Source organism: Rattus norvegicus, chromosome 5 (assembly GCF_021556685.1).
Source record: "Rattus norvegicus strain SHRSP/BbbUtx chromosome 5, alternate assembly SHRSP_T2T, whole genome shotgun sequence".
In the NCBI taxonomy this organism is placed as follows: Eukaryota; Metazoa; Chordata; class Mammalia; order Rodentia; family Muridae; genus Rattus; species Rattus norvegicus.
In genome coordinates, this window is record NC_141538.1 from 80,884,092 (window position 1) to 80,901,408 (window position 17,317).

Consider the following 17,317-nt stretch of genomic DNA (forward strand, 5'->3'; position numbering starts at 1 on the left):
GGTGTTTTGCTAAGGCAAACACGTGAAGGTAATTTGGCCAAAGCAGACCCAGGAGAGACAATATTCTGCTAAAGCAAGCACAGGAAAGGACACACCATGAAGGATTCTTTTCTAACAACATGCATGTTTTGGTCCACCTTACATGGCATAGTTGAGGTGCAGTTGTTAGGACTACATAGAGAGAAATCCACAAAAACCTTCTGGTAGAATAGTGGTGTGCTGCAGTTTCTTGGCGGACTCAGGCTGATTGGATGCACATGCTGAGTGTCACGACCCATGCTGAGGCACGACACATGGTGGACACATGATGCTTGGAGGGTGTAAATAGGACACCACAGAGTGACAGACAGAGCCTCACTTATTGTTACAGCTGTGCAAAGCTTGTGGGTCTCAAGGCTTTGTCGATCTTCACATCCCTGAGACACACACAGCCAAGAACTTCTGGTGTTACTGTAGGCCCCTGCTGACTGGATCCTAAGCTGAAGACTGGCTGTCTCCACTAGGTTGTTCCCATTGTTGCTAACTGGATTCTACCAAAATGGACTACTGGTGTATCTGTTAAATGTTTGCCCGTGGATTGAGCTGCTGCTGATGATGCATGAACTAAAATGCCAATTTCCGGACAACACAGATTGGAGTTGCTCCAAAGAACTTTTCTAAACAAGTCTACTTCCCTTATATCCTTTCCTTTTTTTACTGCCTCTGGTGGGTGGTGGGTTATAAGGAAGGTTAAAGCGTTTAAGAACCATCATTAAAAATAGGATTTGAAAAAAATTAAGGTTACAGTGGATTGTGTTGGCTTAAATATGCTCGGCTCCTGGGAAGTGACATTAGGGTGTGTGGCCTTGTCAGAATAGGTGTGGCCTTGTTGGCAGAAGTTCATCACTGTGGGGGTGGGCTTTGAGCTACTATCCTCAAGCTCCCCTCCTGGCAGCCCACGTTATACAGTCTCTTCCTGGCTGCCTTTGGATCAAGATATGGAACTCTCAACTCTTCCATGCATGCCTGGAAGCTGCCTCGCTTCCGACAGTGATGATAATGAACTAAATCTCTAAAACTGTAAGCTACCCCAATTACTTGTTTTCCTGTATTAGAGTTACCTTGGTCATGATGTCTCCTCACAGCAATGAAACCCTTAGACACAGATCATTGATTGAAAAGGCGACATAAATCATAAAGGAGAACTTTCTCTTCTCCTTCAGTCTCAGCTGAGGGGAACTTTTCTGCTTCTCTGGAGCTGCTTAGAGCAGATATGGGTGGAACAGAGGGAGACTCACCTTAGGTAGCTATTTCCTCCTCCCTGTGTTCATGCTGCTTAGAGTAAAGGTACCCTGGATGAGAGGCCTGGCCTCTCCCCACGTCCACACAGGGAGCAACCTTGATTGAGACTGAGAGTCAAGCAACAAAAGAAGCAAGTGCTCCTGCTCCCTGAGTGGGGCACGTGGAGGGTGTGTGTGCGTGTGTGCATGTGTGTGCATGTGTGTGTGTGTGTGTGTGTGTGTGCATGTGCTTGCGAGTGCGTGTGTGTGTGTGAGTGTGTGTATGTTTCTTTGTTTAGGTGGCCTTGCAAAGCCCAAAGCATTTGGGTCCTCAACAGGATTGGGCATAGGTCTTAAGCTAGGGGCTCTCATAGCAGAGGAATCCACTGGTCATTACAGGTAAACAGAACTGACAGAGACACATAGAAAGACACACAGACACTCAGATGGATTAGGCCCTGAGTTCTGGCAGGCGGTGCTGTCTACACACTGCTTACAGCCTGAATGGTACCTCCATCACGGATGGAGTTATAGGATCTGGGGCCCTCTTACACTCCCACTGTATACAGACATAAGTGTTTGGAGATAAAATGAAGGCTAATTCAGAACCTCTGGGTTCTCTTTTCAAATATATCTTAAACTTGCTCTGTGGGCTCACATCAACCACATTCCTTCCTTGACCCGACCTCCTATTTGTAAAGTATAAAGGTCATTTGGGCCAATACAGGCTGATAAGAGTATCTCCCTTCTAGTGAGAAGCACCTTGGAGTCCAGCTTATCAATCACAAATACATCATAATGTGCTCCCAGTGAACAGGTCCCCAGACTTAGTAGGCCCCAGGACCTGCTGTGTGGGAATCAAAGCCAGATCCTGTGGGAGAGAATCCAGTGCTCACTGGAACCATCTCTCCAGGCCCTACATCCTAAGTCTTAAAGAGCTCTTCTTTAGGACTCTCTGAGCACATGCTTTAGAACCCTGAAGAACAGAAGTTTTGGTTTGAAGAAAACTGCTATATGACAGACACAAGTACAGTGCACATTTGTGGCCAAGCAGAGCCTCTTTCTAGCTCATTGAAGTAGTCACTTAAATTCTGACAATTAGATATAGTGGGGAGAAATCTGGAGTTCTCTGATGCTTGACCTGGATTTGGTGCAACCTGTGCATGCCTGGCCTTCCTTCCATGTAGTTGCTGGTCCGTATCCTTACACTTCAGTGTCTACTGAACCACCCTCAGTCCTGACATCTAGTTCTCTTACTTTTTCTTCTCATTCACCAAAGAGAGAATTTATTTTTACTACACAAAATGACTCGAAACACTAATGTCTACCATTCAGGATACCCTTCTAAAAAGATGCAGGCTTGGGGATGAGAGATGGTTCAGCGGTTAAAAACACTGACTGCTATTCCAGAGATCCTGAGTTCAATTCCCAGCAACCACATGGTGGCTCACAACAATCTGTAATGAGATCTGATGCCGTCTTCTGGTGTCTGAAGACAGCTACAGTGTACTCACATACATAAAAAAAAAAAAAGATGCAGGCTTTCTGCAGCTCTGTGTACAGTGCCGGACTTCCACTTGGAGAGAAATTACCAATGCCAATGGATCTCATATTGCACTTTCTTCACTGAAGAGCAATTATTTGGATATGAAAGCACAATATTCCTAGGGTAATCAATAATCCCCCATTACAAGCATGCACATGTGAACACACAGACTTTGCCCATATTTATGCTCATTGTTCTCTGAAATGAGGACGTTGGGAAGAACCAGAATGAAGTATTTAATCACCTATGTTTGGGGCCTACTATTGTGCTACACTGCTTGTAGATAAAATACTGAGGGGGACGGAACAGGACTAGACAAGTTCTAACGACTGGGCCATGGTGTTTTGAGATGGGATTTAATGAATATGCTGTGAGAATATAAAAGGTTACAGACAATCGAATATTTTCTTTTCAGGGAAGGGGGTGAGATGGGCCGGTTTTTGTCTTGTTTTGTTTCACTTTGTTTTGACTGGAGAGACTGCTGTGGGTGCTGGGAACTGAATGTTTCTTCCTCTGGTTGTGAGATTATCCTTTAATGACCAAGCCATCTCCAGCCCAAGAGTGTATTTTGTAAGCTTGCTTCAGAGACATAATCTTAAACCAGTTTCCCGAGTTGGGATTATGATGTGTGAGGGGATGTCAACTGAGAAAATGCTCCTGCTAGAAGGGTACGTGGGAAAGCCTGTGGTGCACTTTCTTGTTTGACGGTTGGCTTGAGAACGCTTCCTAGCTCACTATTGGAGAGGTCACTCTGGGCTGACAGTCCTAATGTACAAGAAAGCAGGTGGAGCATGCTATGAGAAGCAAGCCAGTAAGCAGTACTCCTCTATGACCTCTTACCTCTTGGTTCCTGCCCTGAATTCCCTGGATGGTGAGCTCTAAGCTACCAGATGAAATGAACCCTTTGCTTTTAGTCATGGTGTCTTATCAGCAATAGAACCTAGCTAATGGTTTGCAATGGCAGACAGGTCTCTTGAAAACAGAATCATGCTGCTGTACAGAACCTTCTGGAATGCTTCCCCGCCAAGCATTCTGAAGCAGACTCTGTGAGAAGCTGAGTGAGCAGAGGTATCTGCTTCTGGGTAAGAACAGGGTGTGGAGGCATTTGTCGCAATACAGCTGAAATCCTCGGCTAAGACACTTGTGAATTAGCATTCTGAATATGAAATAGAAACTCATCTTCAACAAGAATCCATTCTTAGTTTTTAATAGCAAACAAGAGAAATAAAGTAGTTACAATTATGAGTCATATTAACAAAATCTGTGTTCTACAAGAAAGTCTTCATGAATATCAAGGTTTAATGCCATACTTCAAACTTGTTGCTCATAAATGAGTATATAAATCTCAGGTCACTTTGTCAAATAGCACTGTGGAATAGACTCGGCTATATTTTTAAACTGTGTTAATTTGTACATATAAAAGTATTTTAATGTGATATATATTTGAATAAGTCTCATGTACATGATAAAAATGTCAGACATCCATGCTGCACTCCTGTGTTCAGTGGTAGCCACTATTTTCTTCGAGGTTAACAAACCAAGTCTATTCATATACAAATATATCGGTATAAGTGCATATACATGTACACAGAGGCATAAAAAGACAGACACACATACACAGTCTTTGTCCACAGTGAGAACATACTATGTACACTGTTCAACAATCTGATTTCTGTACTTAAACGATATAACAAGTAGCCTTCACTACAACACATTGCCAGCTGTTCAGAACTTAGGGAAAAATTAGTCACTACAACCAAGTAGATAGTTGTGATTAATGTCTGTAACACCAGGGAGAGTGAATTCAGGCATATATTTTAGAAGTTATTAAGGTTAAGGAAAAATCTGTGGCTCCAGGTAGAGAGCTTAACAGATGGATATATTTTGGGTTGAATTCCTGAGTTTTAAGTTATTTATTGGTATTAGAATTGATAGAAGCTGTTTAAGTTTGTTTTAAGGAGAGGAAAGAGATTACTCGAATCATGTGGTGATTTTCATCTATGGTTCGGAACTTAGATAGGGAAAAATTAGTCACTACCTCGAAGTAGAGAGTTGTGATTAAGGTTTGTAACACCAGGGAGAGTGAATGCAGGCATATATTATAGAAGTTATTAAGGTAAAATAAAAATCTGTGGCTCCGGGTAGAGAGTTTGACAGATTGAGATATTTTGGGCTAAATTCCTGGTTTGATGGGTTGCTTATTGATACTGGAATTGATAAAACGTATTTGGTTTGTTTTATGAATTACCCCGCTAAAGGCCATATGGCTCATTGATGCCGGCTAGCAAGGGTTTGTGGTTACTTTTGATATCTACCACCACAGGAAGCTCAGCTTCTCTTAACGTGGGCTCCACGGGAATTTTGGGTTAATTTCCTGATATCCCAGAGTACAAAAGCCTATCAGGCTCATTGTTTAGCTTACTTCCTTTTTAAAAAATTGTTTAGTCTTCATGATGGGTGTGACTTTGAGTTTTATGGTTATATTATTACTCTGGGAGAGAGTGCAAGATACAAGCTTTTCTGGTTTCAGACTAAGGAACACAGTATTTTGGGAGAAATATTTTGTCTTTGTGTTTTTTTAAAAGTGTGATTAGGCTCTGGAAACCTCACAGAGTCATACTGATCAGATTTGATAGAGGTAGACTGCCTGAAAAATTTATTCAGGAGAATCAAACCAAAAGATATCTCGATTCTAAACTTTTGTCTTGAGAGTTGTATTTTACAGAGTGTGCCTACTTGGATTCCTGATCTCAAGGACTTTCTATTGAAGTCTTTAATTCTAGCACTTGGGAGGCAGAGACAGGCACATCTCTGTGAGTTCAAGGCAATCCCGGTCTACATAACATGTTCCAGGTCAGCCTGGTTACATAAAAAATTCCAGGCCGTTTGTTCTGTCTCAAACAAAACAAAACAAAACAAAGCAACTCCCCAGAGTTTTCTATTAATTCAGAAGCTAACAAAGACACTAACAAAGAAAGCTACACGATACCAGAGGATACCCTCACCTGTATTTTACACAGGCGGTAGTATGCAGTAAGCATAAATGCAAATTAAATACTAATTGTGGTGGCTAAGCACATGCCTAAAAAGTTCATGAATTATTGTATTTTACTGTTTGTTGCTCTAATTACCATTTTCCCAAATGGGTGTGTGTGTGTGTGTGTGTGTGTGTGTGTGTGTGTGTGTGTGTGTGTTAACACAAGTACTGTTTTTCAGGAGCACTGTACCCTGTCTTTAAAAGTTTTTGATGGTCAAGGAGCCCCTGTTTATGGCTGAGGACCTTCCCACATTGATTACATTCATAAGGTTTCCCAGAGCCTGGAGCCTTGTTGGGTTTAGATGGACTACGGCGGGGCGATTTCCGTTTCTCCCCGGTATGAATTTTGTCTTCCTTGGTATGGGACGCGCTATGACAGCATACTTTCTCACATTTCTTGCCTGTTTGGTTTTTGTCACCTTTACCAAACAATTTATTGTTGGGTGACTTGTCACATTTCTTTCTAGTTGAAATCTCATCTCTGTTCACATCGGATGCAGAATGGCTGAGTGATTTCCTATATTCGTAAGTTGTATCGGGTTTCTTTTTCGCAGAGATTATAATCCGACTGGGTAAGTCTAAATTCTGATTCAAGTTCTTCCCATACAAATTGGATTTATGCAATCTTTTTTCAGAAGGATCATGTTTTGAATGGTCATTTTTCTACTCCAACAAAGTACACTCACTGCTTTTCTTACTATTTGAAGTTTTCTTCCTGAATATCATTTCTGTAGTGAGTTTCCTTTGGAATTTCTGCTTCCCCTCCGTCTGTGCACCATCTTGTTGGACCTCTAGAAGAGAATTGATGAGAGATACTTGTGAGTTTCTGCACCCCCAATGAACTTCGTTATAAGTTTCCTAAAGAGATGCCCTCCTTGGTGGGGTTGAATATGTACCACCCTAACATCCCAATAATAAAATAAGTGTCAGGAAGGACTGTCTCTGTCCTCTTGGACCAAATGGAAAGAAAGCTACAGTAAACCAGGGAAAAGACAACTGAAAGAGTTGGCTGCTTAGAAACATGATCTTGTAACCTTAGGGTAGAAGATGAAATACACACAAGGAATATTGAACAAACAATGCATTAAGTTAAAAAACAGATTTGTGGTTATGCCAGGTATGGTGGCACATGCCTATTATTCCCAGTACACGGGAGGCTGAAATAACTTTTCATAAATTTGAGGTCAGCCGGGCCTACATAGCAAAGCATTACTAGTCTCCCCACTGTGATTAAATTTAGGATGCCATGATGTAAGTGTTATAAAAGCCATACTTATCCTACTTACCCACACACAGAGGGAAGCAGAAATGTAGGACTACTTGTTCTCAAGAACATAGTGTGCATAATTTCACTTCCCTGTGACCTCTAAGTTGACAGTTCTTGTTCCTCGTGGAGTCTGGCTAAAGTCTCTACCCTTGGGTTGTAAGAGGTGTACTTTTGCCTCTTCAATAAATCCCTCTAATTTTACTAAGGCTACCTAAAATAAACTAAAACAGAACACATCTTCCAAGGAGAACTGAAGAGTCAGCAGATGACTGGGGCACTACGAAGGGCACTGCTCCTCCCTTCTCTTCCATGAGCAACATACCAAGGACATTCTTACTAACAACCAACAACTCCATGGTTCCTCTAAGTTCCCTGATGCTTTTGCAAAGTCATGAAATGCCTAGCAACTCACTTGGGAGATGCTTTACCATCTGGGTTTACAAGGGGTGTCCACCTGTTTTCCCAGTGACTTGTGGAATGCATGCCTTTGATCCTGTCACCATTCCAACAGGTGATGGCCAGTTTCAAGTTGATTCATGGCCCGAACACTTGCTCATGTTCTTTTTCCTACACATTGCCCAATTCAAAAATGTACATTTAGGAACGCTCTACTTCTCTCAGCCTACTCCCTTACCAGCTCTCTGCATAGAAATGGAATGGAGAAATCATCTGAGGTAAGAGTTTTAAACATTTAAAGAGAGAAACATAGTAAGAGTGAATAGCCACTCCAGTTTCTATGCAGAAAATCGGAGCATCTGAATGGATGACTGGAATTCTCGCTTTTATGGAGGGCATTTAGGAGATGCTGGTTTGGGGTAAACTATAGTATCACACATCTTTAATCCCAGCATTCATGAGGCAGAGTTCCAGACCAGTCAGGGCTACATAATAGAAATACATATGTGTGTCTTTGTGATGTGTGTGTGTGTGTGTGTGTGTGTGTGTGTGTGTGTGTGAGAGAGAGAGAGAGAGAGAGAGAGAGAGAGAGAGAGAGAGAGAGTGTGTGTTTGGTGGAAATCTGTATATCATAGAAGGGGGAGTCCAGAAAAGCTGAACTGGAGCCACTCTTTCACCCAGTGACTCAAGACTCACACCCTGGGATAGAGAGATGAGCAGGACTCTCTGGGCAGCAGGACTCTCCATCTTCTGATACCCAGTGATGATGGGGAAGACAGGGACAAATTTCCTTCTTAAAAGGAAGTAATCAAGACTTACACCGTTCTCTTGACATGTAAGATTAAAACAAACTTTGCCCGTGTGTACACATGTTCATCTGGATGTGTGCACATATCCACATGCCCATGCATGTGCATGCCAGTTTGTCATCAAGCCACTCCTGACTGTTTTCTTCATCTTAGGTTTGCAACAAGGTTTCTCACCAAACAGCTCACCAGTTGGCTAGACACACTGGCCAACAAGTCCCAGCTCCGGTCTCCACCGCCTTGGTGCCAGATTACAGGTGTGCACCTCTAGACACAGCTTCTTACATGGAGGTTGAAGGGCTGAACTCAGGGTCATGCTCATGAGGCCAGTACTTTACAAACTGAGCCATCTCTCTAGCCCCATAACCAACTTCCTACAGGGATGGATGGAGCTGTCACAATGGGTATCCACTCCCCCAAAAGACAGAAAGTATGAAAAGACAACTTCACTATGAAGGTTTTGTGAATCACAGTCCTACTACTCGACAAGATCATACCACGGCACTAATAATTGCTTAACTTTGAAATCATTTTCTCTTCCTTTCTTGCTTTTTTCTTGTTTTTCAAGGCAGGATTTCTTTGTATAGCCCTGGCTATCCTGAAACTCACTCTGTAGTCCAGGCTGGCCTCAAACTCACATAGATCTCTCTGCCTAAGCCTCCAAAGTGCCAAGATCAGAGGTGTGTGTATCCCCCTTCTCAGAAAAATAATTTTCTTAATTTGAGACAGCAACTGGAACCTGAATTTTAAGAGAAACGAAATGTCACTTCAGAAACTGAAGCATGGGCTCACTGGGACCTGCAAGTGCAGGTAATGCTTATGAGTGACACATCTGTACTGCGAGAATCAGGGAACGTGGACTCGTTAAACCCTCCTAAGTACTAGTCTTAGAGATAAGACAGGCCTGATTCGTGTAGTGTCAGTGACAACTAAGAAAAACCAACAAATGGGACTTGACAATAGGATCAGGGAACACAGGTCAAAAGCAGAGAGGGTTAAGGGAGCCTCTGACTAATAAATATGAGACTTTCTATAGCTGAATTTCCTACAAGACACTCCAATAAGAAGGTATGACAAAGACGTCGGAGATGTCCACCTAGAAGCTGCCAGTCTAGAAAAATTAGCTTGTATTTACATACTGGGAGATCTTTTGGAAAGATGCAATAGAGGACTAGAACACCAGGACACATGACATTCAGGAGCCATCAGCAAAGTAAGGGGAGCTGATAACTCATCCATTTAAAGACACAGAAATCCAGGGACTAAGCCACTACCCAAAGACCATGCGTGGGCTGACCCTGGGCTCCAACCTCATAGGTAGCAATGAATAGCCTAGTAAGAGCACCAGTGGAAGGGGAAGCCCTTGTTCCTGTCAAGACTGAACCCACAGTGAACGAGATTGTTGGGGGGAGGGTGGTAATGAGGGGAGGATGGGGAGGGGAAGTCCATATAGAAGAGGAGGGGGAGGGACTAGGGGGATGTTGGACCAGAAACCGGGAAGGGGAATACAATCGAAATGTAAATTAGAAATACTCAAGTTAATAAAGATGAAAAAAATAAAGACACAGCAAGAACTTAAAGTTGACAGCCATTAACAAGGGCACTAGAGGGCAAGAAGGTTAACTATAGAGTGATTGCATTAGTTACTTTCATATTGCTGTGATAAAATGCCATGACAGTGACAACAGGGGGCAGATGGTTACAGAGAGATATCTCTCTCTCTACAGTCATGACAGGGAGGCATGGCAGCAAGGGCCCGTCACAGAGCAGGAAGCTGAAAGTCACATCTTGAACTGTAAGTAGGAAACAGGCCATACCTTTGTGTGTGGCACAAACGCAGTTGGGCCAGCCCTAATGAAAACACCCACCAACTGGGTGATGTCTCAAATGCCTGAGACTATGGGGGGATATCTCATTGAAATCATCCCAGGGACTAAGGACGGATGGACACTTACAGAGCAGGGGTATGAGGAGTTTTGTAGGCAATGGAAGGAAACAAAATTATTAGGAGTGTCCACCATCTCCAGAGATGCAGAAAAGAGACTGATCTAAGAATGTCTAAATTTATTATGAGAAAATATGACAATTAGGGAACTGGTGTGCAGGGAGAGGACAGGGAAAATTGAGGATTCTTTTTTAAATATGGTGAAGAGGAACGAGATTGAACATTGAAGAGTCTTCTGGAGGCTAAGCAATAAGTATACAGTAGGGAAAGGGCTAGGTGAGGGAGGTGACCTCAGGCTACTGAGCCCTGGATTTCAGCTTTCTCCCTACCACTGTCAGAATGGTGACTGACTATACTCTTGCTCCTTATGGAAGACCATGAATCTCACTCTACCCTGTAGCATGGCATTTGGAATTGCTGCACCTCTTCTATAAAGAGATTATGCATGCCTACCCCTGAGCCAGGCAACTCGCTCTGACCATTTGAAAGTGCGCTACAGCGGGTAACTACCACATCCAAGCAGTGATTTAAGGAGTAATTAAGTGGTTCCATTCACCCATTCTTTTCTTCTCCATGAAATAAAAGCTTGTGGCAAGCTGCTCATGTGAACAGGTTTACAGGAGAAGGTGATAATTAGAATCTCCAAGGTAAGAAAACATCTGTACTGTGAATTCCTTTTCTCGTGGGAGATTCTGGTATTGTTTCTACTAGTTCCTGGTTAAGAGACAAAAACCCGGCACTTTTAAGAAAAAAAATTTTTTTACATATTGGGGATCAATCTAGGTCCTTGTGAGAAATCACTCTCTATTCTGAGCTGTATCCCCAGCCCTAATGAAAGTTTTCAAATTACTCTTTGAAGAATTCCAAGCTTACCACCAAGAAACTAAAGACTTATTGCACTGGTTCCCGTTTTCTTGAGTCTGTGCAGACTACTTGGGCTGTCCTTATTCACCTTTCCTGAAGAACATCGCTCCTCTTCTCCATCCAACTTAGAGACTGGGCCTTGTCTGGGATCATGATTTCCTGCTCATAAGAAATGTTAGACACTGAGGGTTGGACCAACCATTTCAGAAATCAAGCACCAACTTTTTTACTCCAGGGTCTTTCAAGGCTAATGTACTTCTTATGTTTCAAAATAAGGATGCGATGAACCACCCTTTTAAATACACCTTCCCTTTTGGAGGCAATGGCACAAGCATCACTCCTAGCACTTGTTGCTACTCTGTCTAAGTTCCACCCCCACAGCTACTTGGCAGAAGCCAGGTATGCTCTGCCCCACAGTTTCCTAGCAACAGCCATATATATACCTGACACTATAAAAGGAGCTGCTTGCCCCCCCCACCTCTTATTCCGTCTTACCCTCTCTTTCTCCTCTTGCACTTTATTGTTCTCTGTTCTTTTCTCACCCCTTCCCCCCATGTGCCCATGACTTGGCCACCTTTCCTCTCTTCTACTCTTCTCTCATTAAACCTCGCCCCGTGAACCCATGGTGTCTTAGTATTTTCTGTCCAGGCATGGGCTGAGATTGAAAACCCTAACAGTACTAAAAAGAGAACAAAACTCCCTGACCTACAACCACCACCATCACCACCACTACCAAAATAAAACAAAACAAAACAAGAAAACATCAAGGAGAAACATGAAGGGCTTGAGGAAGAAGGGACTGCAGGGAACATGTTCTGGGTGGTGGGGAACTGTCCTTACCTATTGAGGCTGGATTGCTGCAGTTCTCTAGCTTGTACCCTTGTACTCGTTTCTCTGCCAAGGTTCCAGCTGCTCCCATTCCTTCTGAGGAAACGCCACAGACACATCCATGAACGTTACTGACTCCTATCATTCTTATTCAGTCCACAGAGACTTGTCCAGTTCTACCGTATCAACCCTCACCTCTTCCCTCTCTTCTTCTTTACAAAGGGATTGGCTCTGTCTCTGGTGTTTCTTTCTTCCTTGGCTTTGAATGTTTCTACTATTTCACATTTCATTTCCACAAAGTGTTTGGTATCCAAGGGGGAAGGCTTTAGGGTGAACTCCAGCTGCCATGTTGATCTGGGACTAGCGAGTTTGTCTGGACCTTTCTCTGGGTTGTGCTCCTTAGACTTATGGCACCATTGTCAGGCCACTTTCTATCTTCCACAGAGTCCTGGACTGGAACTCTTACCTAATTTTGTAAGTATTCTCAAGGATAGCTTAGCTTGTGAACAATTTGATTTTTTTGTTTGTTTGGTTTGTTTTTTGTTTTTTGTTTTTGTTTTTTTTTGTTTTGTTTTGTTTTTTTCTCTTAAATTTTTGCCAAGACTAAAAGTGAAAAGCCAGGCACAGTATTGCATGGATGCGGCTGAAGCCACTGAGGAGGCTTTGGTCAGAAAATGATGTGGAGTGTGGCAGGGGTGGGGGAGACAGAGAGACAGAGAGAGATTTCAGCAAAATTGGTTGGCTCTCTGAACAGCGTTTTACCATATTGTAGCAAACCACAGCAAGAACTTGATTCAGGATCCTGAGCTTGAACCAAATTAATCTCTTGATCTAGGGGCCAGAGGATGCTATGGGGTGCTGGGCAAACTTTTGTCTTTATCCATTGGGCCTCTAATGACCAGACATCCCCCAACCCCTGGCATATTCTGAACCATGTTGAGCAGCCATAACCTTAGAAAGATGTGTCTCTCCTCGATCTGTTGGAAAAGATAGTCTATGGATGGAATAATCGTGCAGGAAGTCTCATGTGTCTATGGTCCTTATAAAGCCTCTAAGGCAGGAGCCCTAGAGAGCATTCATCAGGTCTTGGGACGGCTCCAGAGGTGGTGAAATCCTGAGACTCAGATTAGATTCTGGGACATGAGGAAGGATCTTGGGTACAGGACTAAGGAGGTCCCCTCTTTCTCTCATGGGTTAGCCCTCTGGACACATAGACATACATTTAAGTGCAAGGGTAATCATTTATTGAACTGCAAGAGCAAGAAATTTGTGCGGAATGATCATGGGTGGGGCAAAGAGAAATTTAAGAAAGCTTTTAATTCTCGATGTGTTGTCCTGGGTAACTAGGGAAGACGCTGGAGAGACCAGGATTGCACTTTTCTGTGACACAAGATGGAAATCAAATCGCAGAATTTGGCTCAGGATGCTCCATAGACAGGAAATGGTGATGCTGGAGTCCTGGTGAGAAGTCTCCACTCAGCACTGAGTAATCCAGGAAGAAAGAATACAGGAACCCATTAAGCACTTCTTGGATTGACTTCTGGACAGAGAGGCACTCTATGATGTAGAACAAAGTATGAAGAAATAGATCTTGCCCTGCAATCTAATCAACATTATTTGCCAGAAAACAGGGATTAAAGGCATAGAATAAATTACTCTTTCCTTATGGATGGCATATGAAAAATGAAGTAACAAAAGGTCTGAGGCTTGGTTCCACAACCTTCCGCATAAGAAGCTCTGAAGAATGGTCATTGCCTTGAGGAATAATGGTGAAAGCCTTGGCCACTTTTAAAGACTTTCCTACATTATCTGAGTGAAGTCTTGGGAAATGGGAAAGACGGGTCAAAGGAGTCTGCTCTCCAAACTGGAAGAGAAGTGGAGATCATGCAACTCCAATTCCAGGTAAGAAGCCAAGGTTGTACGGAGTTCAGATGAAGATCTTATTTTCCAGAGTGGGAAGCAGTGGGACCACAGACTCTGAAGAGCAGTCATACTCGCATCCTGCTACTTTCTGTTTCAAACTTTAACTCTTAATGACAATTAACACATTGCTGAGCCCTTTTTACACAACCATCCAGCAACTATGGAAAACTCACTCACTTGTTTTCTTGCCTAAGTGCTTGTGTCACTTTACTTTAGAGCTCAAAATAGGACCAGATAGTCACAAATCCACATAATTCAAAGTCATTTTTCAAGCTCTCCTCAAAGACTCCTTATCAAATTCTTCTTATAATAATTTGTGTGCACAATACTAACGGTTTTGGAAGGCCTGGTCCATGCCCACCCCCTCCTTGCTCTCACTGGAGATTGCCCACCTGGAGGCTCAGGCCTTTCTTCAACCTCGGGCCTGGAGACAGCGATCTGCAGGGTGAGAACAAGAACGTGTTCAGGTACCAGGTCCACGTTATTCCCCGAAGAAATGAGGTGCCTCTCCAGCTTTCAACAAACGGCTGATAGCCAATCCCCCAGGTTTATTTCTTCTATGATATAATATTCAGGACGAGAAAAATAAGTGAATCCTGACTTACCAGTCTTGGTTACGTCAATGATATTCTCCCTAGTGATTCCATACGCCACACATAGTTTTGCAAACTTTTCCTTGATATCTGAACTCAGATCCTTTGTTCTGCCTGTGAAAAGAGCAGCAGTGAGTGTAGGAGCTGTGTCCTAGGCATTGACCACAAAACTAAGTGAGGGGACAGGGGCTCCCCCATAAGGTTGAGAAAATGGCTGGTGACATGGTTGACAGGTGTGGGTCCAATCTATCCTGAATGTGGCACCCACGGAATGGCCTTCTGGCACACGGAGAGATTTCAGAGTGTGCCCATCACTGTGCTTGAGGCAGCGTACAGGTGAACATCGTCGACCTTCAGGAAGTGAGGGAGAGGCAGGACCAAGCTGGGAAGACCATATTAAAGCTAGAGTTTCCTTCCTGTTTTCCCACCCCAAGATCCATGTCCTTGTGGAAATACTTTACCTAAGAGACTCATCAGCTGGAAGGTTTCCCCGTCCTTGAAATTAACGAGATGAAACATGACATATCTGTCATAGTCTGTCTTAAGTATATTAAATGTATTCCCTCCGTCATCTGTGGAGGACATGGGACACAGCTCAGAAATTCTCTGGTCTGCAAGTAATTATGTAAACCCTTTACCTGTTCTACCCCAAAGATGAAAATCATTAGAGTAAATATCCTGGAAGAGATGGGGGGCAGGGATGTCTGCTGCTTCCCATCTGTAGCTTTCTGGACTTGATGAAGTAACTTCTAAGGAAGGGGTCCTGGGACGACACCCACTAGACAACACTTAGCCACAGCAGCGACTCACTCTCTCTCATCCTCTCTGAGGCTCACCTGCCTCTCTCAGCACCTTCAAGCGACACGTCTATCTTTCATAAGTCTGCTTTCTCACATGGCTACATCCTGATCAATGTGCACCGGTGCTAGCTACCGGACAGTATCAGATTCCACCTCACCATACTTATCCCCCTTGCCTGCCACAGGGTTCTAACTACTAGATGGCCCCCATGTCCCTGGCTAAATCAACCATGTCAGGAAGTGCTTGAGATTCTACAAGGGGTTGTGGTGAGTTCCCTAGTAGAAAGTTTGACTGGGAGGTGCAAGTTCCTGAGTTGAATCCCCAGCAACACACACACACACACACACACACACACACACACACACACACACACACAGACACACGCACACACACACAAACACACACACACACACACACACACACATATACACACGATAAAGTTGGTAGGGTTTACTAAATCCTTGTGGATAGACGTATAGACCTTGTATGTACTTACATTCAACAAAATATTCGCCATCCTTTGGCGTTTTGTAGGCAACCAAATAGAGTTCCCTGCACTTTCCATTTACCCTGTAAAACAGAGAAAGCTGATGCTTAGGGGATTTTTGATCTGGCTGGCTTCTTCACCCTCTACTCTATAGGTATCTCCAGTTTCTGATTCCATTTACCTTTTGAATATTTTTGCAAAATTAGCAAAATGGCTTTTTTTAAAGGTTATTTTGTTTCTGTCTGATACTTTAGTAATTACGAATTTGCTCTTATTTCTTCTCCCTCAGCTAAGGGCAGACAGCTCACTTACTTAATATGAAACTTGAAGCCTAAGGAATTCTCCAAGACATCGATGTGCTGCACAAAAACTCTCATGCTGCCATTCTCTTCTATCTTTTCTCTTTTGTCAGAGGCCATGACAATAGAAAACCAATCCCCATTGAGCTGTAATGGATAAGAAAATGCTTAAGGGAGAAGTGGGTAGGAATACTGCATGGACGTGTTTCTTCTTGAATTTGGCTTGATAGAGTTGTCACAGTACCTAACATTCTGTCCCTGCCTCTCAGTGAGAGCAGAGGTCCCCAAATGTTGTTAGATCTGAATAGCATACAACTGGTCTTACTTCAAGGTCTGAAGCCATTCCTTTGTCTAATAGAACAGGCCACTGTACCCATCCCCTCAGAGGACCCGCTTGGCTTCAAGAGTTCTCCAAAACACTTTCTGAGACAGAAGTTACTATTCCCTGAGCATACCTTGTCCACATCGAGGTTCCCTCTCTCGAAACTAGCTTCTTCTTCATGGCCACAGACCAGGGTCAGGCCCAGACACAGCAGCAGCAGCAACAGCTTCATGTTGGTAGGGAATAGAATTGCCTCTCTGTCGGGACAATCTCTCTGCTGATGGTACCCACACTCCACCTCCAGCACTTTGCTCGTCTTTATATTCTCTCTGGGTTCGATTGTTTTTTTTTTCCTTCTCATATGGGCCTCCTTCCCTCAGGCTTTGTGGAATGTTTTCTCATGTACTGATGTGAAGCCAAGGATTGTTCCTGCCCTTTTCAAACTTGGCAACGTCATCTCCTATGGATTGATTCTATCACTCATACATTTCGCAAAACATATTCCCAAGAGAAACAGTGGGTGTTCTAGAGGGCTGCCATCCGGAACCAGATGCACCTTTGGATCTGACTTGGAATCAGAAAGCCAGTTATGGAGTGGGCGGGTACTGAACTGGAAGGTCAAGCATGGAGAGAATCTTTGCTTCAAGACGTGAGTGGAGTGTGGAAGAAAATGAATTACTTGGGTTTTCTTTGAAAAGATTCATTCACATTTCATGCGTATGAGCATTGGTTTTGCATGTGTACCATGCACACACCTGGGCCCAAGGAAGTCAGAAGGAGGTCAAAAGTAGGAGGCAGATTCTTTGAAACCTGTTCTTGCTGAGGACCCAGGTTCAATTCCCAGCACTCACATGGCATCTCACAACTGACTCTAACTCCAGTCACAGGAAATGACCCTCTTTTGGCCCCTGTGATCTCCTGTACACATGTGGTACATATGAACT

General features: G+C 43.4%; 1 protein-coding gene across 2 annotated transcripts; it reads right to left on the reverse strand.

The window, feature by feature from the left end:
- Positions 1 to 13,173: 13,173 nt before the first annotated feature.
- On the reverse strand, positions 13,174 to 16,785 carry LOC148005831 (major urinary protein-like). 2 transcript variants are annotated; one of them, XM_087551622.1, is made up of 7 exons: positions 16,507 to 16,785; positions 16,065 to 16,198; positions 15,762 to 15,835; positions 14,926 to 15,036; positions 14,477 to 14,578; positions 14,264 to 14,309; positions 13,174 to 13,430 (listed from the first exon to the last, which is right to left on the reverse strand). In XM_087551622.1, exons 1-6 carry the CDS (start codon positions 16,732 to 16,734, stop codon positions 14,284 to 14,286), a joined length of 675 nt encoding a protein of 224 aa, XP_087407748.1. In that variant the 5' UTR covers positions 16,735 to 16,785; the 3' UTR covers positions 13,174 to 13,430; positions 14,264 to 14,283. The 2 variants fall into 2 exon arrangements, with proteins under 2 accessions (XP_087407748.1, XP_087407747.1); XM_087551621.1 differs by lacking the exon at positions 13,174 to 13,430 and having other exon boundaries at positions 14,226 to 14,309.
- Between the last annotated feature and the right edge of the window lie 532 nt (positions 16,786 to 17,317).